The following is an 18,513-nucleotide window of genomic DNA, read 5'->3' on the forward strand; positions in this document are numbered from 1 at the left end:
GATTACAGTTCAGGCACAACAGGGTTACAGCCCTCAGCTGCTATTGGTTGGTGTATAACTACAGTCCCAGTGAGCGAGGACAGGGACTGGGCAGGTAAAGTGTCGCTCCTGCTCTCACAGATCCTGTTTTTCACTTCCCAGTTTCTGACAGCAGCCAGTCAGCAACACTCCATTTCTGCTGTGTCATCTACTATTTCCAGATTACAAATCAGGTCAGTAAACCTCACAAAAACTTTTATACTATGGATTAGCAGTTGAGCAAAAAAGTGGGAAATACAGTATGTGCCTGTGGATATGTTGGGACTATCATGCAGTATAAATGGCAGGATCAGGAAATAGGGATGAGGAAGAGTTTCAGTCACAAGCAGTCACCTGAGGAACTGGAGGTAGGGAAACTTATGAACAATAGCACTTTAGTTGTAACCGGAATACCTTGATGGATTTTAAAACTGTTATTACAGACCGATGATTATAATACCCAACAAGGCTTGGAACACACGTTAAGTTTAAAGTTTTTATGTTGTTTCTTCAACTTCTGGTGTTGTTTTTAAATATAACAACTTTCCAGAACTAGGAACTGTGCCTTATTCTGCTAGATTACTGTTGTTTTGGTCGAAAATATTTGTGAATTTTTTAATGAATACTTAAAAGTGTGGATATACTTATGTAAAATGTATAGTTTTACAGGTCGAGTATCCCATATCCAAATATTCCGAAATACGGAATTTTTTGAGTGAGAGTGAGATAGTGAAATCTTTGTCTTCTGGTGGCTCAATGTACACAAACTTTATTTAATACACAAAGGTATTAAAAATATTGTATTAAAATTACCTTTAGGTCGTGTGTATAAGGTGTATATGAAACATAAATGAATTGTGTGAATGTACACACACTTTGTTTAATGCACAAAGTTATAAAAAATATTGGCTAAAATGACCTTCAGGTTGTGTGTATAAGGTATATATGAAACATTAATGTATTCTGTGCTTAGACTTGGGTCCCATCACCATGATATCTCATTATGGTATGCAATTATTCCAAAATATGGAAAAATCCGATATCCAAAATACTTCTGGTCCCAAGCATTTTGGATATGGGATATTCAATCTGTACCACTGATGTCTGTATAGTTTTTTTTATATACATTCTCAAGACCAGGGCAATTTTTTATAGCTAGTTTAAGAAATTTTGGGAACCAACTAAATCTTAAGGTGTGTACACACGGTGAGATTCGGGCTAACCCCGATTCTCACTATGCGACAGGGGCTAGGTCGGTATTGCAAGCACATAATGACTGTGCTTGCGACACTATGTGCGATTTTGGGTAAGTGTAAATTTTGACTATCTTTTCTACAAGATAGTCAAAATTGTCTTGCCTGCACAGTTTATCTAGGCTTGCGATGCCAACCGCGCATCGGCATCGAATCAGGATCACAAGGTGACTTTCACCTTGCGATCTGCACTAACTTTTCTTACGATTTTGACTATATAGTCAAAATCGTAAGACAATATCTCACCGTGTGTACACACCATTACATTGTTTGTAAAGGGAAATTAGAAATTTGTTTTTGTAGCATGTTGTTATCCTTATTTTAAGTGTCAAGAATCAGGTTACTGAGATCCAAACTACTAATATGACATTGCCAATCTAGTTTCAATGCATTTGGCAACCATCACCATATGTGCATATACAGTACATCCGCTCAGAAGAAAGTCATATGTATGTACATGGCTACTGTAGCTAGATTATTATTATTATTATTATGCTGCTTTATTTATACATACATAGTAGCGCTGTTCAATAGGTGAATATGGTCAGCGATGTATTACGTGCAATGATACACATAAATAATTGCAGTCACAGCTCAGCTTAATGAGAGTTCATCGACAACATTGACACAGTGTCAAATAATGTAATAATAAATCCCAAGTGTTGTGATTCATTATGTGGCATAGAACTAAGTACGATAACAAGTTTGTATATTGCTGAAATTAGAGTGACCATATTATCCCTTTTACCTGGGACGCTCATGGAGTACACAGGTTCTGTGGCTGATTAAAACCAGCTGAAACAGAGGCGGAACTACCGCCAGTGCAACCAGTGCGTTGCACTGGGGCCCGCCTCTGTCCAGGGGCCCAAAGCATGTAATGAGTCAAACTGACTCATTACATGCTGCTGTGTGCTGCGGGCAACCGCTGCCCGCAGCACACAGCCGCCCGCAGGACACAGGAGTCGGAGAGGAGCGCAGCGGTCACGGGCACGGGGGTAAGGAGGAGGTGGAGGAGGGAGCCGCAGCAGCGCTTTGTTACTGGTGGAGGCGCTGCTGCTGCTGGCCCTCTGCTTCACTATAGGCTGTCTTCCAAGAACAGCCTATAGTGAAGCAGAGGGGCAGCAGCTCCTCCACCAATAACACAGCGCTGCTGCGGCTCCCTCCTCCACCCCCCCTCCTCCTCATTCTCTCCTGCCCGGGAATCGTCAGAAACTGCACCGAGGAGCCTGAGCCAGCGGAGAGGGTAAGTATAATTCTTCTTTCTTTCTGTCCTTTCTTTCTTTCTTTCTTTCTTTCTTTCTTTCTTTCTTTCTTTCTTGGGACTGTTTGCCGCTATGTGTAAAAAGGGGGAATCTGCCTGCCGCAATGTGTAAAAATGGGGAATCTGCCTGCCGCAATGTGTAAAAAGGGGGACGCTGTCTGCCGTAATGTGCAAAAAGGGGACGCTGTCTGCTGTTATGTGTAAAAAGTGTACGCTGTCTGCCGTAATGTGCAAAAAGGGGACGCTGTCTGCTGTTATGTGTAAAAAGTGTACGCTGTCTGCCGTAATGTGTAAAAAGGGCGACGCTGTCTGCCGTAATGTGTAAAAAGGGGGACGCTGTCTGCCGTTATGTGTAAAAAGTGTACGCTGTCTGCCGCTATGTTTAACAAGGGCATGCTGTCTGCCATTATGTGTAAAAAGTGTACGCTGTCTGCCGCTATGTGTAACAAGGGCACGCTGTCTGCCGTTATGTGTAAAAAGGGGAAGCTGTCTGCCGTAATGTGTAAAAAGGGGGACGCTGTCTGCCGTTATGTGTAAAAAGTGTACGCTGTCTGCCGCTATGTTTAACAAGGGCACGCTGTCTGCCATTATGTGTAAAAAGTGTACGCTGTCTGCCGCTATGTGTAACAAGGGCACGCTGTCTGCCGTTATGTGTAAAAAGGGGAAGCTGTCTGCCGTTATGTGTAAAAAGGGGACGCTGTCTGCCATAATGTGTAAAAAGAGGAATCTGTCCGCCGTAAGGTGTAAAAGGGTCTCTACCTGGTGTAGTGGTGCTACTGTGCGGCGTAATTTGAATAATGGAGACTACTGTGCACCATTTTATGAATTGGTATTATTTTGTGGCCACACCCCTTCCCCACGAAGCCACGCCACTATGTATTTTTGCACGCGCCTATGGCGCGCACTGCCCTTGTTTTGCATGCAGGGGTGGGGCTCCGATGCCGTTTTTTGCACACAGTGCTAAAATGTCTAGTTACGGCACTGTTGCTAGGTATCCATTTCTCTGGCCCTGAGCAGGTCCCCCTCACCAGATCCTCTCGAAGCATTTTTGTCCAAGGCAACACACCAAATGCATATACAAACTTAGACTGCCCTAGTTTAACAGCTAAGGGGGCGATTCAGTTTTGTAATGGGCACCCATCATTGCATTTCACCGTCACTTTAGATGGGTCAGTATGCAATTGTTTGGGCGCCCATTGTTTTATCACATTGATCACTCCCAGTGCTGCCCGTGATGTGAAAAGTCCTATTTGGACAACTTGGGGTCTGAGAGCAGAAATGTTGGCAATGGTAGCATGCGCTTCCATACAACAGCACAATTGAATTGCTGTTGGCAGGCGCCCATTAAACAATTGAATCAGCCATCATTTGCAAAAAAAAAAAAGAGTTATCCATTGTCAATTCATAATTAGATCGTAGAAAATGTAAAAAACTATATAATGTGGTAGTTATATTGTTGACATTGTAATCTCTATACAGGGGGCAGGGTGTCGGGCAATAGATCCCAACGCTTACTTGATGCACTCCTCCTTTAGAAGCCGCACATGTGCGTAGTGTTTCAGTATTGTTGGAGTTTAGGATAGTTTAATTTAGTCCCATTCTACAGTATTTGGAGAAGCCTAATGCTGGGCTAGCACTGCCCAGTTATCGGCCCAATCAGCCTAGAATCATCCAAGGCTGATAACTGAACAGTGTATTGCAGTGACAGATCAGTAATTATTGCTGAAATCACCTAGCATGTCCAATAAGTCTGGTAACTGGTCGACCGCATCTGGCAGTGTATACACTGCTGCCCGACCTTTCCCTGTTCCTTCACAGGGGAGAACCATGGTAATGTTTCCTGTCAGTCTGGCAGCCATTTTATCTGACATTGGGGAACATGTATTAACCTGGAGAAGGGATAAATCAGTGATAAGCGCAAGGTGATAACGCACCAGCCAATCATTACGGATTTTAAAAATGACAGGAGCTGACTGGTTGGTGCATTATCACCTTGCACTTATCACTGCTTTATCACTTCTTTATCCCTTTTCCAGGGCTAATACATCTGGCCCAGTGTATGCCCAGTTTAAGGATCCTGATATTCTTTGATTAGGAGTTTTGTATAAGGTCCCTGAATTCTATAGGGGGACCTTGACCGGCAAACAGATATTGAGCTTTTTGGGTTTTAACAAAAAATGCCGGTAACACAGGCAATATGGGGGATTGAGTCTTATCTGTTAAATCCATAGTCCCACGATTAAGGGCAGGTACTGGTTGACACTTGTAGACTGCAGTCCCTCTCCTGCTTTAAAGTACTTAACTTATGGTGGGCATACACTATATAATTAACTTGCCGATCCACCCGATATAGGGGGTCATTCCGAGTTGATCGTAAATTTAGCACAGCTACGATCTTTCACACTGACATGCGGGGGGACGCCCAGCACAGGGCTAGTCCGCCCCGCATGTCAGTGCCGGCCCCACCGCAGAAGTGCAAAGGCATCGCGCAGTGGCGATGCCTTTGCACTTCAAGAGTAGCTCCCGACCAGCGCAGCTTTAGCGTGCTGGCCGGGAACTACTCGTCGCTCCCCAGCCCGCAGAGGCCCTCCAACGGTCCGGCCATGCCTGCGTTGGCCGGACCGCGCCGCCGTCCAGCCCCCTCCCGCCCAACGACCGCCTCTGCCTCAGAGGCGATCGCTAGGCAACGACAGCTGGCATGCGCCGGCGCACTGCGACACTGGCGCATGCGCAGTTCCGACCCGATCGCTGCGCTGCGAGAAACTGCAGCGAGCGATCGGGTCGGAATGACCCCCATTGTCAGATCACTTAGATCAGTGGTTCTTAAACACTGTCCTCATGACCCCACGCAGTTCATGTTTTCTAGATCACCTCGCAGTTGCACTGTGTATCACCAGCTGTCACATTTCAAAATCCTCTATACAAAAAAAATTAAAAAAATAAATTGGTCGGACATAGTATTGTCCAACATGTCCGTCCGATAAGATATTTTAAAGTTAAAGTCAGCCACATCTGCCAGTGTATGCCCTGCAGCAGCTGACCAGTGTACATTTCCCCTGTTCCTTCACAGGGGAGGAACAGGGAAATGTCTGCTCACCAGGGAAGGAACCCATATATTATGTGGCAATACAGTGTGAGATATCACAGTGTGTCATGCCTATGATATCTGATGGATGTCAGATAAAAGGGGCAATGGAATAGCCTGTGAGAAGCAGGAAGTGCAAGACTTTGTGCGAGTTCTCCCATTTGTTTGAAAGCGTAAATCATTTAGAAGACAAAATTAGGCTATTACATTTCCCCCATAATGTCTGTTGGTCTGACAGGCATTTTATCAGTGTATGCCCAGCATTACAGTTAAAGAATACAGTCTAACTTCAGGACCTGAAGATGGGGGAGGTGGTCCCCGAAACGTTGATCGTATATCTATTATACTCCTTTTCTCTTATGTCCTAGAGGATGCTGGGGTTCCATTTAGTACCATGGGGTATAGACGGATCCTTTGAGAGCCACTGGCACTTTAAGAGTTTAACAGTGTGGGCCTGCTCCTCCGTCTATGCCCCTCCTACCAGAATCAGTTTAGAAAATGTGCCCGGAGGAGCCGGTCATAGCTAGGGGAGCTCCTAGGAGTTTTCTTAGTTTTATTGTTTTCTAGAGTTTGTTATTTTACAGGCAGGCTGCTGGCAACAGCCTCCCTGCTTCATGCGACTTAGGGGGGAGGGGGTTAATGTCCATCCCTGAGAGGTTAATGGCCACTATCTCCGCTGACAGGACACTGAGCTCCTGAGGGTGATGATCGTTATCCGCCCAAGGCGACCGCTCACTCCCGCAGCATGCCGCCACCCCCTAACAGAGCCAGAAGAAAGAACAGTGGTGAATCTGACGCCGGAGTACCGGTAAGCGGGTCCCCGGCAAGAATGGCGACACAAGGGTGGGAGCGCAGCTCTGACAAGCTGCACTCCGGAAGGCTCAGCGACACACTGTGTACGGCGCTGTGAGGGGCGTCCTGAGCCAGCGCGATACCCTACACTAGTCAAACAAGCTTTCAAGGTCTAACCCACTGTTTGCTGCAAAAATTACCTCAGGCCAGTTATAATCTCTAAATGCGGGAAGACACGCCATTACAGGGGGCGGAGCTTCTCCTCAGAGAGGATCCAGCACTAACCAGCGCCATTTTCTCCCTGCAGACACGCTGACAGGGAATGCTGTCCTCCACATAACTACACTGAGGTAAAAGGGGGAGTGATATTATGTTCTAGCTACCCTGTTAAGGTTACTCTAGTCAGCGGGGTTTTTATCTTTATAAAAGCCTATAAGGGCGCGCTGTGGCTGGCTTCTTGTGCTCTGTGACTCTCTGAAGATATTCGGGGGAGGGACTGTGTTGACATTTTCCTGTGTATGTGTAATCCACTTTACCATATTTAAGGGACTTGGTCCTGTACTGCAGAATGTATATCTTCTGCTGGGGAGTCTATACCATGCTCAAAACTATACAGATTCTCAGGCTTCGGTGGCAGTTCCCCTGAGGTGGCCTCCATAAGATGTACTTTGATTTATATATTTTAAAATATATACCACACTGGGAAGAAGCCGCAGTTTTGAGTAGTCTGGGGTTTGAAATCACACTACTGTGACTCTCACCCCAACTCCGTACCATAGGAAGCGTACACTTTCCCACATAATGCATATATATGAGGGGTCCAACATATGTTTGAGGCTATTAGGGATGAGGAATATTATTATATGTATATAATGAATGCCTTCCCACTGTGTAGTGCGTTGAATCTTTATTTGGGAAAACCTGAGTACACCCAGAGTTATTATCCACATCCCTATAGAGTGTCTAAATTTTCAAATATGGGTATCTTACCTGTCCCTGGTACAACCTCCATAAAGCCTGATCACCTATTGAGACTAATCTCTAATACTGTGCACTCCTGCAGGTGTGACTCGGAGACCCACTTTTGCGTACATCTCTGGGGTTATTGTAACATGGTCAGGCTCCTTACTTGATGATTTAGATTCTATGTGTAGAAGTGACTTGTACTTGTTTCTATGTCACATACAGGATTCTACAGGCTTCACGGCGAGACGCCATGAAGGAGATTGACCTGCATAACGCAGGGACCACTGCTCTGGCAGTTTCGACACGCAGGGGACGGTGGCTACACCAATGGACTGCGGATACAGAATCCGAGTAAAGTATGACAGGTCCGCCCTTCACAGGTAAGACCCTGTTGGGACACACGGGATACGTGATTATCCATGTCAACTGCGGGTAAGTCGGTATGTCTTCCTTCCGCAGCTGCACAGACCAGGAAATTATATCCTACACTTCACTGCAATTCCTTCGAACATGATTCCACATATTCCTCCACTTCCTTTAGAGGACGTTGGGGAAATCCAGAAAACCTGCGCCGCCAGCTTCCCAGGGACGGATTTCAAATTCGGCCTTTTTCAAACCCTTCGGTTTGTCGGTGGACCTCACTGTCTGGGGATCAGGCAGGTGGGAGTGAGACTAAAGAGATTCAGTAACAAGTCTGGGCGATATCCTGCCTAGACCCCTGGAAACAGTTGGGTTGCCCAGGGGTGCAGACTAGAATTTCTAGTATTCCTGGCTCACAGAATATTCAAATCATGCTTACTAGCTTCTCGGGCAGAAAGTGCACTACTGCTGGAAGCTATCATATCATTTATCAAACTAATGTCATTATTCCAGTTCCACCTCATTTACGTAACAGGGGTTACTGTTCAAACCTGGGCTCATTGATTCCCTACTGGTGGGTGTTCAATTCAGGATGGAGTCTGGGAGTGGTGATCTCTGCTCGAGATGTAGAGGAATTCCTGGTATCCCGGAATATCAGGGGTGCGTGCTTCACATTCCAATCTGGCCGCCTCTCTAGGCCTATCTAAGGTTGCACTACAACTATGTCACTTCCAGTTACAAACACTGAACTTGGCTTCTACGCAACACCGGGGGTGTTCATCAGGGCCATGGCAGCCTTTATACTCCCGCTTCACAAACCAGGAGTGGACATAATTCCATATCTGGGCGACCTTACCATCATCCAGGGAGATGTTGTTACGGAGTGTTGCTCTCTCAAATCAACTGTCCCAGGATCTTGGGTGGATCCTGAAGCTTTCAATTTCGCATTTTAAACCGATAAGGAGGCGTTCCGTCCTGAGGATGATTTTCGACACAGAAGTGCAGAGGATGTTTTTACCGGTGCAGAAAGCGATGGTGATCCATTCAATGTTCCAGGATGTCCTGATGCCAGCCCGGGTATCGGTTCATCAGTGCATTCGCCTTCTGGGGAAGATGGTTGCCTCCTAAGAGGCTCGACAGTACAGAAGATTCCTTGCACGGTCTTTCACACTGGTCTTATGGTCAGGATCTCATCTTCACATGCACCAGCGGATACGCCTGTCACCGAAAGCCAGAATTTCACTCCTCTGGTGGCTGAAAACTTCTCACCTACTCGAGGGCCGCAGGTTCGGGATTCAGAATTGGATTCATCTAACCACGGATGCAAGTCTCAGGGGTTGGGAAGCAGTCGCTGAGGGGGAAAACTTCCAAGGAGAGCGGTCAGTTCGGGAATCTCTCCTTCCAATGAACATTCTGGATCTGAAGGCCGTGTACAACGCCCTTCTACAAGCGGCACATCTTCTGCGAGATCCCGCCATTCAGGTTGAGTCGGACAACATCACAGCGGTGTCCTACATAAACAGGCAGGGAGGAACGAAGAGCAGGGCTGCAATATCAGAGGTGACAAAAATCCTCCTCTGGGCAGAGAAGCATGCACGGGCGCTGTCAGCAATCTTCTTTCCAGGAGTGGACAACTGGGAAGCGGACTTCCTCAGCAGACATGATCTCCATCCAGGAGAATGAGGCCTCCACCTGGAGGTATTCGCAGAGGTAACAAGCCGATGGGGTGTACCTCAGATAGAAATGATGGCCTTTCGCCTCAACGAGAAGCTTCGGAGGTGCTGTTCCAGATCACGAGACCTACAATCAGTGGGTGTTCCAGTCAGTGTATGTGTTCCCTCCACTTCCACTCATCCCATGGATTCTCAAGCTAATAAAAAGGACAAGAGTTCAGGCGATCCTCATTGCTCTGGACTGGCCAAGAAGTGCTTGGTACGCGGATCTTCTGGAGTTACTGCTGGAAGATCCGAGGCCTCTTCCTCTTCGCGAGAACCTTCTGCAACAGGGGCCGTTCGCTTATCAAGACTTACCACGGCTACGTTCTACGTTTGACAGCATGGAGGTTGAACGCCAGATCTTAGCTCGGAAGGTTATTCCGAACAAAGTCATTCCTACCCTGATGCAGGCTAGGAAGTTAGTAACGTCTAAACATTACCATCGCACTTCCAGAAACAATTGGCTGCTCTCCCTGAGGTTCAGACATTCTTTATAGGGGTTCTGCACATCTAGCCACCCTTTGTGCCTCCTACGGCACCTTGGTATCTTAATGTGGTACTGCAGTTCCTGCAGTCAGATTGGTTCGAGCCTATACAGGAGGTGGACGTCAAGTTTCTAACTTGGAAGGTGGTCACACTGTTGGCATTGACATCTGCTCGACAGGTGTCGAAATTGGGGGCATTATCATGCAAGAGTCCCTACTTGTTTTTCCATGAAGATGGAGCTGAGCTCAGAACGCGTCTGTAATTTCTTCCAAAGGTTGTCTGTTTTTCGGTTTCGGTTTCTTCCAAAGGTTGTATCGGTTTTTCATATCGCCAACCTATTGTGGTTCTTCTACTGACTCCTCAATTACCTCACATTCCTTGGATGTTGTGAGGGCTTTGAGAGTTTCTGTGAAGAGGACTTCTCGTCACAAGTAGTCGGACGCTCTGTTTGTCCTTTATGATCCCAACACGGTTGGGTGTCCTGCTTCTAAGCAGACTTTTGCTTGCTGGATCGGGTTTACTATCCAGCATGCTTATTCTACGGCAGGCCTGCCGTGTCCAAGATCTGTTAAGGCCCACTCTACTCATACAGTGGGTTGTTACTGGGCAGCTGCCCGGGGTGTCTCAACTTTACAACTTTGCCGACCAGCTACTTGGTCGGGGTCGAACACGTTTGCTGAAGTTTTACAAGTTCGATAGTTTGGCATCTGAGGACCTCCCGTACTGGGAGATTTTGTACATCCCCAAGGTACTAAATAGAACCCCAGCATCCTCAAGGACGTAAGAGAAAATAGGATTTTAATTACCTACCAGTAAATCCTTTTCTCGTAGTCCGTAGAGGATGCTGGGCGCCCGCCCAGTGCTTCGTTTTCCTGCGTTGCTACTTGGTTAAGTATTGGTTCAGCTGTTGCTGTTCCTCTTTCATGCATGGTTAGCATGGTTTCTTCAGGTTACATGCTGATTGGCATGGTTGCTTCCTGTTTCCTGCTAGATAACATGTTTTCTTCGTGTTGCATGATGGTTGGCATGATTTCTTCATGTTTCATCCTGGTTGGCATGATTTCTTCATGTGTTATGCGGTTTTGCATGATTTCTTCATGTTGCATGTTGGTTGGCATGGTTTCTCCATGTTGCATGCTGGTCAGCATGGTTTTTTCGATTCGGTGTGAGCTGGTGTGAATCTCACCACTATCTGTATTTCCTTCTCTCGAAGTATGTCCGTCTCCTCGGGCACAGCTTCTAGACTGAGTCTGGTAGGTGGGAAATAGAGGGAGGAGCCAGCCCACATTGTTAAACTCTTAAAGTGCCAGTGGCTCCCAAAGGACCCATCTATACCCCATGGTCCAAAATGGAACCCCAGCATCCTCTAACGACTACGAGAAAAGGATTTACCGGTAGGTAATTAAAATCCTATTTTTTATAGGACTTGGAATAAGGAGAATCTGCACACACCATTTGGCAGGGTTTATTCTAAATCAGACATCAACATAATCTACTGCGCGCTGCAATATAGTGCTCCAACCACTTCCTTGTGGTCTTCCTCAGAGCAAGTAAAAGGGACGGGAAAACTCTAACTTGGCGTGTGCTGCATTTCCTGATGCTAGCAACCCCACCCCTTCTGCATGTTGTCATGTGCTCAGAAAGTGGGGCCGGCACAGGGTACACTGCCGCCATAGGTCAGCTAACAACAATAACACCGGGAAACCCATGCTGTCATTGCCAAATCATGGAGCAGAGTAATGGTGCCTGGGATGTCAGGGTCTGGGATTCTGTCCTGCCTCAACTCTGGTTTGGAGAAACATGATGATGATGATGCTTTATACAAAACAGCTGAGCTACCAAGGTGGACAAGAGTGGAGGCAGTGAAATGCTATACTCAAGTCCAGGTACCAATTGTGGGGACAGTGTGTGGGGGCCCAGTGCAGCCGTCCATGCCACCACTCCTGCAATATTTGGGCGACTGTTTAGGCAAAGGTTGAGTTGCCTTCTTGTAAGGTTTAGAAAGAATTGCAGCAGAAGCCAATCATAGAATTAACCTTCAGGCACTAGTATACATTGAGTCTGGACTCAAAACGATAAACTCAAAAACAATGCCAAGAAACAGAACCTCCTAAATTCAGCTAGGTATTAAAAATGTTTCTCCTTCGTCCTAGTGGATGCTGGGGACTACCAAAGGACCATGGGGTATAGACGGGATCCGCAGGAGACATGGGCACTTTAAGACTTTAAATGGGTGTGAACTGGCTCCTCCCTCTATGCCCCTCCTCCAGACCTCAGTTATATTCTATGCCCAGAGAGACTGGACACACACTAGGGGAGCTCTACAGAGTTTCTCTAGAAAAGACTTTCTGTTAGGTTTATTGTTTTCAGGGAGCACTGCTAGCAACAGGCTCCCTGCTTCGTGGAACTGAGGGGAGAGAAGCAGACCTACTTCTGTGAGTTAAAGGCTCTGCTTCTTAGGCTACTGGACACCATTAGCTCCAGAGGGTCTGATCACTTGGTATAGCCTAGCTGCTCGTTCCCGGAGCCGCGCCGCCGTCCCCCTCACAGAGCCAGAAGAGAGAAGCCGGGTGAGTAACAGAAGTAAAGAAGAGTTCAGTGAAGGCGGCAGAAGACGTCAGTCTTGGAGGTACCGTGCAGCGGTCGCGCTGCGCGCCATTGCTCCCACACACCAATGGCACTACACGGGTGCAGGGCGCAGGGGGGGGCGCCCTGGGCAGCAATAAAACCTAATTTTAGTTCTGGCAAAGAGGTATATAGTGCCCAGGCACTATATACAGACCCCCGCCAGTATGAAAATAAGCGGGACATAAGCGCGCCATTAGGGGGCGGGGCTTCGTCCTTCCAGCTCTTATCAGCGCCATCTTTTCTCTTCACAGCAAGCTGCAGAGACGCTGGTCCTGGCCCTTCACTTCTGTCACAAGTAACAGGGTGTAAAAACGGGGGGGGGGGGGGGGGGCACAGCATATTTGGTGTTGAATATATATATATATATATATATATATATAAAAGCGCTGCTGGGTCTGGGGCATTGTATATTCCTTCAGGCTGTGTGTGAGCTGGCAAACTCCCTCTCTGTCTCTCTGAAGGGCCTTACTGTGGGTCTGTTCTGTTCCCCAGTGTGTTAGTGGGTGTCGGTACGCGTGTGTCGACATGTCTGAGGCTGAATGCTCTTCCCAGGAGGAGGATGGTGTAGGGACAGAACAGAATGTGGGAGTGACTCTGTCGGCAACGCCGACTGCTGATTGTGTAGATATGTGGAGTGTCTTGAATGCAAGTGTGGCTTCGTTGCATAAGAGATTAGACAAATCCGAGTCTCAGAACCAAGCACGGAGACAATCCATGGAAGATGTTTTGTCACAAACTCAGACCCCCTCAGGGTCGCAGAAACGTTCGTTTACCTAAATAGCAGACACAGATACCGACACGGATTCGGACTCCAGTGTCGACTATGGTGATGCCAGGTTGAATCCTAAACTGGCTAAGAGCATTCAGTACATGATTGTGGCGATAAAAGAAGTGTTACATATCACGGAAGACCCTGCTGTTCCTGAGACAAGGGTCTGTATGTTTAAAGGAAAGAAACCTCCGGTAATGTTTCCTCCCTCTCATGAACTGAATACTCTTTCTGAAAAGGCTTGGGAAATTCCTGACAAAAGGTTGCTGATTCCCAAGAGAGTTATTATGGCATACCCGTTTCCCTCTGAGGAAAGGAAAAAGTGGGAGTCGACTCCCAATGTGGACAAGGCTCTAGCACGGCTGTCCAAGAAGGTGGCGCTTCTGTCCCCTGACATGGCGGCCCTAAAGGATCCTGCGGATCGTAAGCAGGAAACTACCTTGAAATCTATTTATGTCACTACGGGCACACTGCTCAGACCTGCGGTGGCGTCAGCATGGGTGAGTAGTGCAATTGAAAAGTGGGCAGATAACTTATTCTCTGACTTGGGCACCCTGGATAGGGATAGTGTTCTTTTGACGCTGGGTCATATCAAGGATGCTGCAGTCTATCTAAGGGAGGCTGCGAGAGATATTGGCCTCTTGGGATCAAGGGCCAATGCCATGGCAATCTCGGCTAGGAGAGCATTATGGACTCATCAATGGAATGGTGATGCTGACTCTTAGAGGGCTATGGAGGCGCTGCCGTATAAAGGTGATGTTTTGTTTGGTGAGGGACTCGCGGACCTGGTATCTACAGCTACCGCGGGTAAGTCATCTTTTCTACCTTTTGTCCCTCCACAGCAAAAGAAAACGCCTCAGTATCAGATGCAGTCCTTTCGGTCTAGTAAATTCAAAAAAGGACGAGGGTCCTCCTTCCTTGCTGCTAGAGGTAAGGGAAGGGGAAAAAGATCACCGGCTGTGGCAAGCTCCCAGGAGCAGAAGTCCTCCCCGGCTTCTGCCAAGTCCACCGCATGACGCTTGGGCTCCGTTGCGGGAGTCCGCACCGGTGGGGGCACGTCTTCAGCTCTTCAGTCGGGTCTGGGCTCACTCAGGCTTGGATCCTTGGGTGCTGGAAATTGTGGCCCAAGGATACAAACTGGAGTTTCAAGACGTGCCACCCCTCCGATTTTTCAAATCGACCTTGCCAGCTTCTCTTTCAGAAAGAGAAGTGGTGGGTGCTGCAATACAAAAGCTATGTCAACAGCAAGTCATTGTCATGGTGCCCCCGTCACAACGGGGAGAAGGGTTTTATTCAAAGCCTGTTCGTGGTCCCGAAGCTGGATGGCTCGGTCAGACCGATTCTGAACTTAAAATCCTTCAATCTATATTTGAAAAGATTCAAATTCAAAATGGAATCTCTCCGAGCAGTGATTTCCAGTCTGAAAGGGGGGGATTTTATGGTGTCAGTCGACATAAAGGATGCTTACCTCCATATATCCCCTCAGGATTGTCATTACCAGTTTCAGACGTTGCCGTTTGGTCTTTCCACGGCCCCGAGAATTTTCACCAAAGTAATGGCTGAAATGATGGTGATCCTGCGCAAGCAGGGTGTCACAATTATCCCGTACTTGGACGATCTGCTGATAAAGGTGAGATCAAAGGAGCTGTTACTAAAAAACGTTGCGCTCTCCCTGTCAGTTCTGCAGCAACATGGTTGGCTCCTGAATTTGCCAAAGTCACAGTTGATTCCGACAACACGGCTGTCGTTCTTAGGCACGATTCTGGACACGGAATTACAGAGAATTTTTCTCCCGATAGAAAAAGCTCTGGAAATACAGAACATGGTCAAGGGGATTCTGAAACCGGCAAGGGTGTCGATTCATCAATGCACTCGGGTGCTGGGGAAGATGGTGGCGGCCTACTTGGCCATCCCGTTTGGCAGGTTCCATGCCAGGGTTTTTCAGTGGGACCTGTTGGACAAGTGGTCTGGGTCTCACCTACACATGCACCGGAAGATAATCCTATCTACCAGGGCCAGGATTTCTCTCCTGTGGTGGCTCCAAAGTTCTCACCTGTTAGAGGGACGCAGGTTTGGGATCCAAGATTGGATTCTGGTAACCACGGATGCAAGTCTCCGGGGTTGGGGAGCAGTCACACGGGGGACAAAATTTCCAGGGAAAGTGGTCAAGCCAGGAGGCTTGTCTGCACATAAACATTCTGGAATTAAGGGCCATCTACAACGGCCTTCTACAAGCAGAACATCTTCGCGGCCTGCCCGTCCTGATTCAGTCAGACAACATAACAGCAGTGGCGCACATAAACCACCAGGGCGGAACAAGGCGATGGCGGAGGCCACAAAGGTTCTTCGCTGGGTGGAGAGACATGCAAGCGCTCTGTCAGCAGTATTCATTCCAGGAGAAGAGGTCTTTGCAGAAGTGACAAGTCGTTGGGGACTTCTTCAAATAGACATGATGGCGTTTTGCCTCAACAAGAAACTTCAGACATACTGTTCCAGGTCAAGGGACCCTCAAGCAGTAGCAGTGGACGCCCTAGTGACACCGTGGACGTATCAGTCGGTCTATGTATTCCCTCCACTTCCACTCATCCCAAAGGTGATACGGATCATAAGAAGAACAAGGGTTCAGGCGATACTCGTTGTTCCAGATTGGCCACGAAGGGCCTGGTATCTGGATCTTCAGGAATTACTCATAGAAGATCCCTGGCCTCTTCCTCTGAGAGAGGATCTGTTGCAGCAAGGGCCGTGCATATTCCAAGACTTACCACGGTTGCGTTTGACGGCATGGCGGTTGGTTGCGTTTGACGGCGTGGCGGTTGAACGGAAAATCCTAGCGTAGAAGGGTATCCCCGGAGAGGTCATCCCCACTCTACTGAAAGCTAGGAAGGAGGTAACGGCGAAGCATTACCACCGTATTTGGAGGAAATATGTGTCTTGGTGTGAATTCAAGAAGGCTCCTACGGAAGAATTTCAGCTGGGTCGGTTTCTCCATTTTTTACAAGCAGGTGTGGATGCGGGCCTGAAGTTAGGCTCCATTAAAGTGCAGATTTCGGCCTTATCAATTTTCTTTCAAAGGGAATTGGCATCGCTTCCAGAAGTACAGACTTTTGTGAAAGGCGTGCTGCACATCCAACCTCCATTTGTGCCCCCAGTGGCACCATGGGACCTTAACGTGGTGTTACGGTTCCTTATGTCACATTGGTTTGAACCTTTACAAATGGTTGAGTTGAAATTTCTCACTTGGAAAGTGGTCATGCTATTGGCCTTGGCGTCCGCAAGGCGGGTGTCGGAATTGGCGGCTTTGTCTCACAAAAGCCCCTATTTGATTTTCCACGAGGATACAGCGTAGTTGAGAACTCGTCAACAATTTTTACCAAAGGTGGTTTCTTCGTTTCACATGAACCAACCTATTGTGGTACCTGTGGCTACTGAAGCCTTGGCTGATTCAAAGTCTCTCGATGTGGTCAGAGCTTTGAAAATGTATGTTGCCAGAACGGCTCGTATTAGGAAAACGGAGGCTCTGTTTGTCCTGTACGCTTCCAACAAGGTTGGGGCTCCTGCTTCTAAGCAGACTATTGCACGCTGGATTTGTAATACGATCCAGCAGGCTCATTCTACGGCAGGATTGCCGTTGCCGAAATCGGTAAAAGCCCATTCTACCAGAAAGGTGGGCTCGTCTTGGGCGGCTGCCCGGGGAGTCTCGGCATTACAACTTTACCGAGCAGCTACTTGGTCGGGTTCAAACACCTTTGCGAAGTTCTACAAGTTTGATACCCTGGCTGATGAGGACCTCCTGTTTGCTCTATCGGTGCTGCAGAGTCATCCGCACTCTCCCGTCCGGTCTGGAGCTTTGGTATAAACCCCATGGTCCTTTTGGAGTCCCCAGCATCCTCTAGGACGAATGAGAAAATAGGATTTTAATACCTACCGGTAAATCCTTTTCTCTTAGTCCGTAGAGGATGCTGGGCACCCGTCCCAGTGCGGACTCTATCTGCAGTACTTGTTCATAGTTATTGCGTTTGCTACACAAAGGTTGTGTTTTGGTTTAGATCAGCCTGTTGCTGATTTTTGGTTCATGCTGTTAACTGGTTTTAGTTAAATGCCATGTTGTACGGTGTGTTGTGGTGTGAGCTGGTATGTGTCTTACCCCTGGTTAACAGAAATCCTTTTCCTCGAAATGTCCGTCTCCCTGGGCACAGTTCTTATAACTGAGGTCTGGAGGAGGGGCATAGAGGTAGGAGCCAGTTCACACCCATTTAAAGTCTTAAAGTGCCCATGTCTCCTGCGGATCCCGTCTATACCCCATGGTCCTTTTGGAGTCCCCAGCATCCTCTACGGACTAAGAGAAAAGGATATACTGGTAGGTATTAAAATCCTATTTTCTTCCTTTTGTTCTTTAATGTTCACATTATGTTGTTGAGCTATTTATATGTAAAAGTTGAATAACATTTCACACACAACAAAATAAAAATAGTTTAAATGTATTTGCCAGACCTTGACAGAGAATGTTGTAATTTAACTTTGTCGCTAAAAAAAAGACACCAAATAATACAACACAGAACTAAACAAATTGTGCACTAGTGCATTGGAGCAGTTAGGCACTACTGTGCCACTTATCACAGGCCTTGCCCTGAAAAGCTCTGTGCAGTAGGCTTGCTGAGAATATAAACTGTAATCCTTGTATATGTACAGGTGGAGTATCCCTTATCCAAAATGCTTGGGACCAGAGGTATTTTGGATATCGGATTTTTCCGTATTTTGGAATAATTAGATACCATAATGAGATCTTAAGATGATGGGACCTAAATGTAAGCACAGAATGCATTTATGTTACATATACACCCTAAACACACAGCCTAAAGGTAATTTTAGCCAATATTTTTTATAACTTTGTGCATTAAACAAAGTGTGTGTACATTCACACATTTCATTTATGTTTCATATACACCTTATATACACAGCCTGAAGGTCATTTAATACAATATTATTAATAACTTTGTGTATTAAACAAAGTTTGTGTACATTGAGCCATCAAAAAACAAAGGTTTCATTATCTCACTCTCACTCAAAAAAGTCCGTATTTCGGAATATTCCGTATTTCGGAATATTTGGATATGGGATACTCAACCTGTACTTGAATTTTGTCTGAAATTGATATAATAAAAGTTGAAGGATAAAGCCAC

General features: G+C 47.0%; 1 protein-coding gene across 2 annotated transcripts in view; it reads left to right on the forward strand.

Annotated features, from left to right (window-relative positions):
• Window positions 1–246: 246 nt before the first annotated feature.
• Window positions 247–18,513, forward strand: part of PRICKLE4 (prickle planar cell polarity protein 4) — a 150,378-nt gene continuing 132,111 nt past the window's right edge. For both annotated transcript variants that reach the window (XM_063955069.1, XM_063955071.1), the window contains exon 1: window positions 247–386. In XM_063955069.1, the coding sequence (XP_063811139.1) occupies window positions 309–386 (78 nt within the window). In that variant the 5' untranslated portion in view covers window positions 247–308. The remainder of the gene's footprint in view (window positions 387–18,513) is intronic.

Source organism: Pseudophryne corroboree, chromosome 2 (assembly GCF_028390025.1).
Source record: "Pseudophryne corroboree isolate aPseCor3 chromosome 2, aPseCor3.hap2, whole genome shotgun sequence".
Classification (NCBI taxonomy): Eukaryota; Metazoa; Chordata; class Amphibia; order Anura; family Myobatrachidae; genus Pseudophryne; species Pseudophryne corroboree.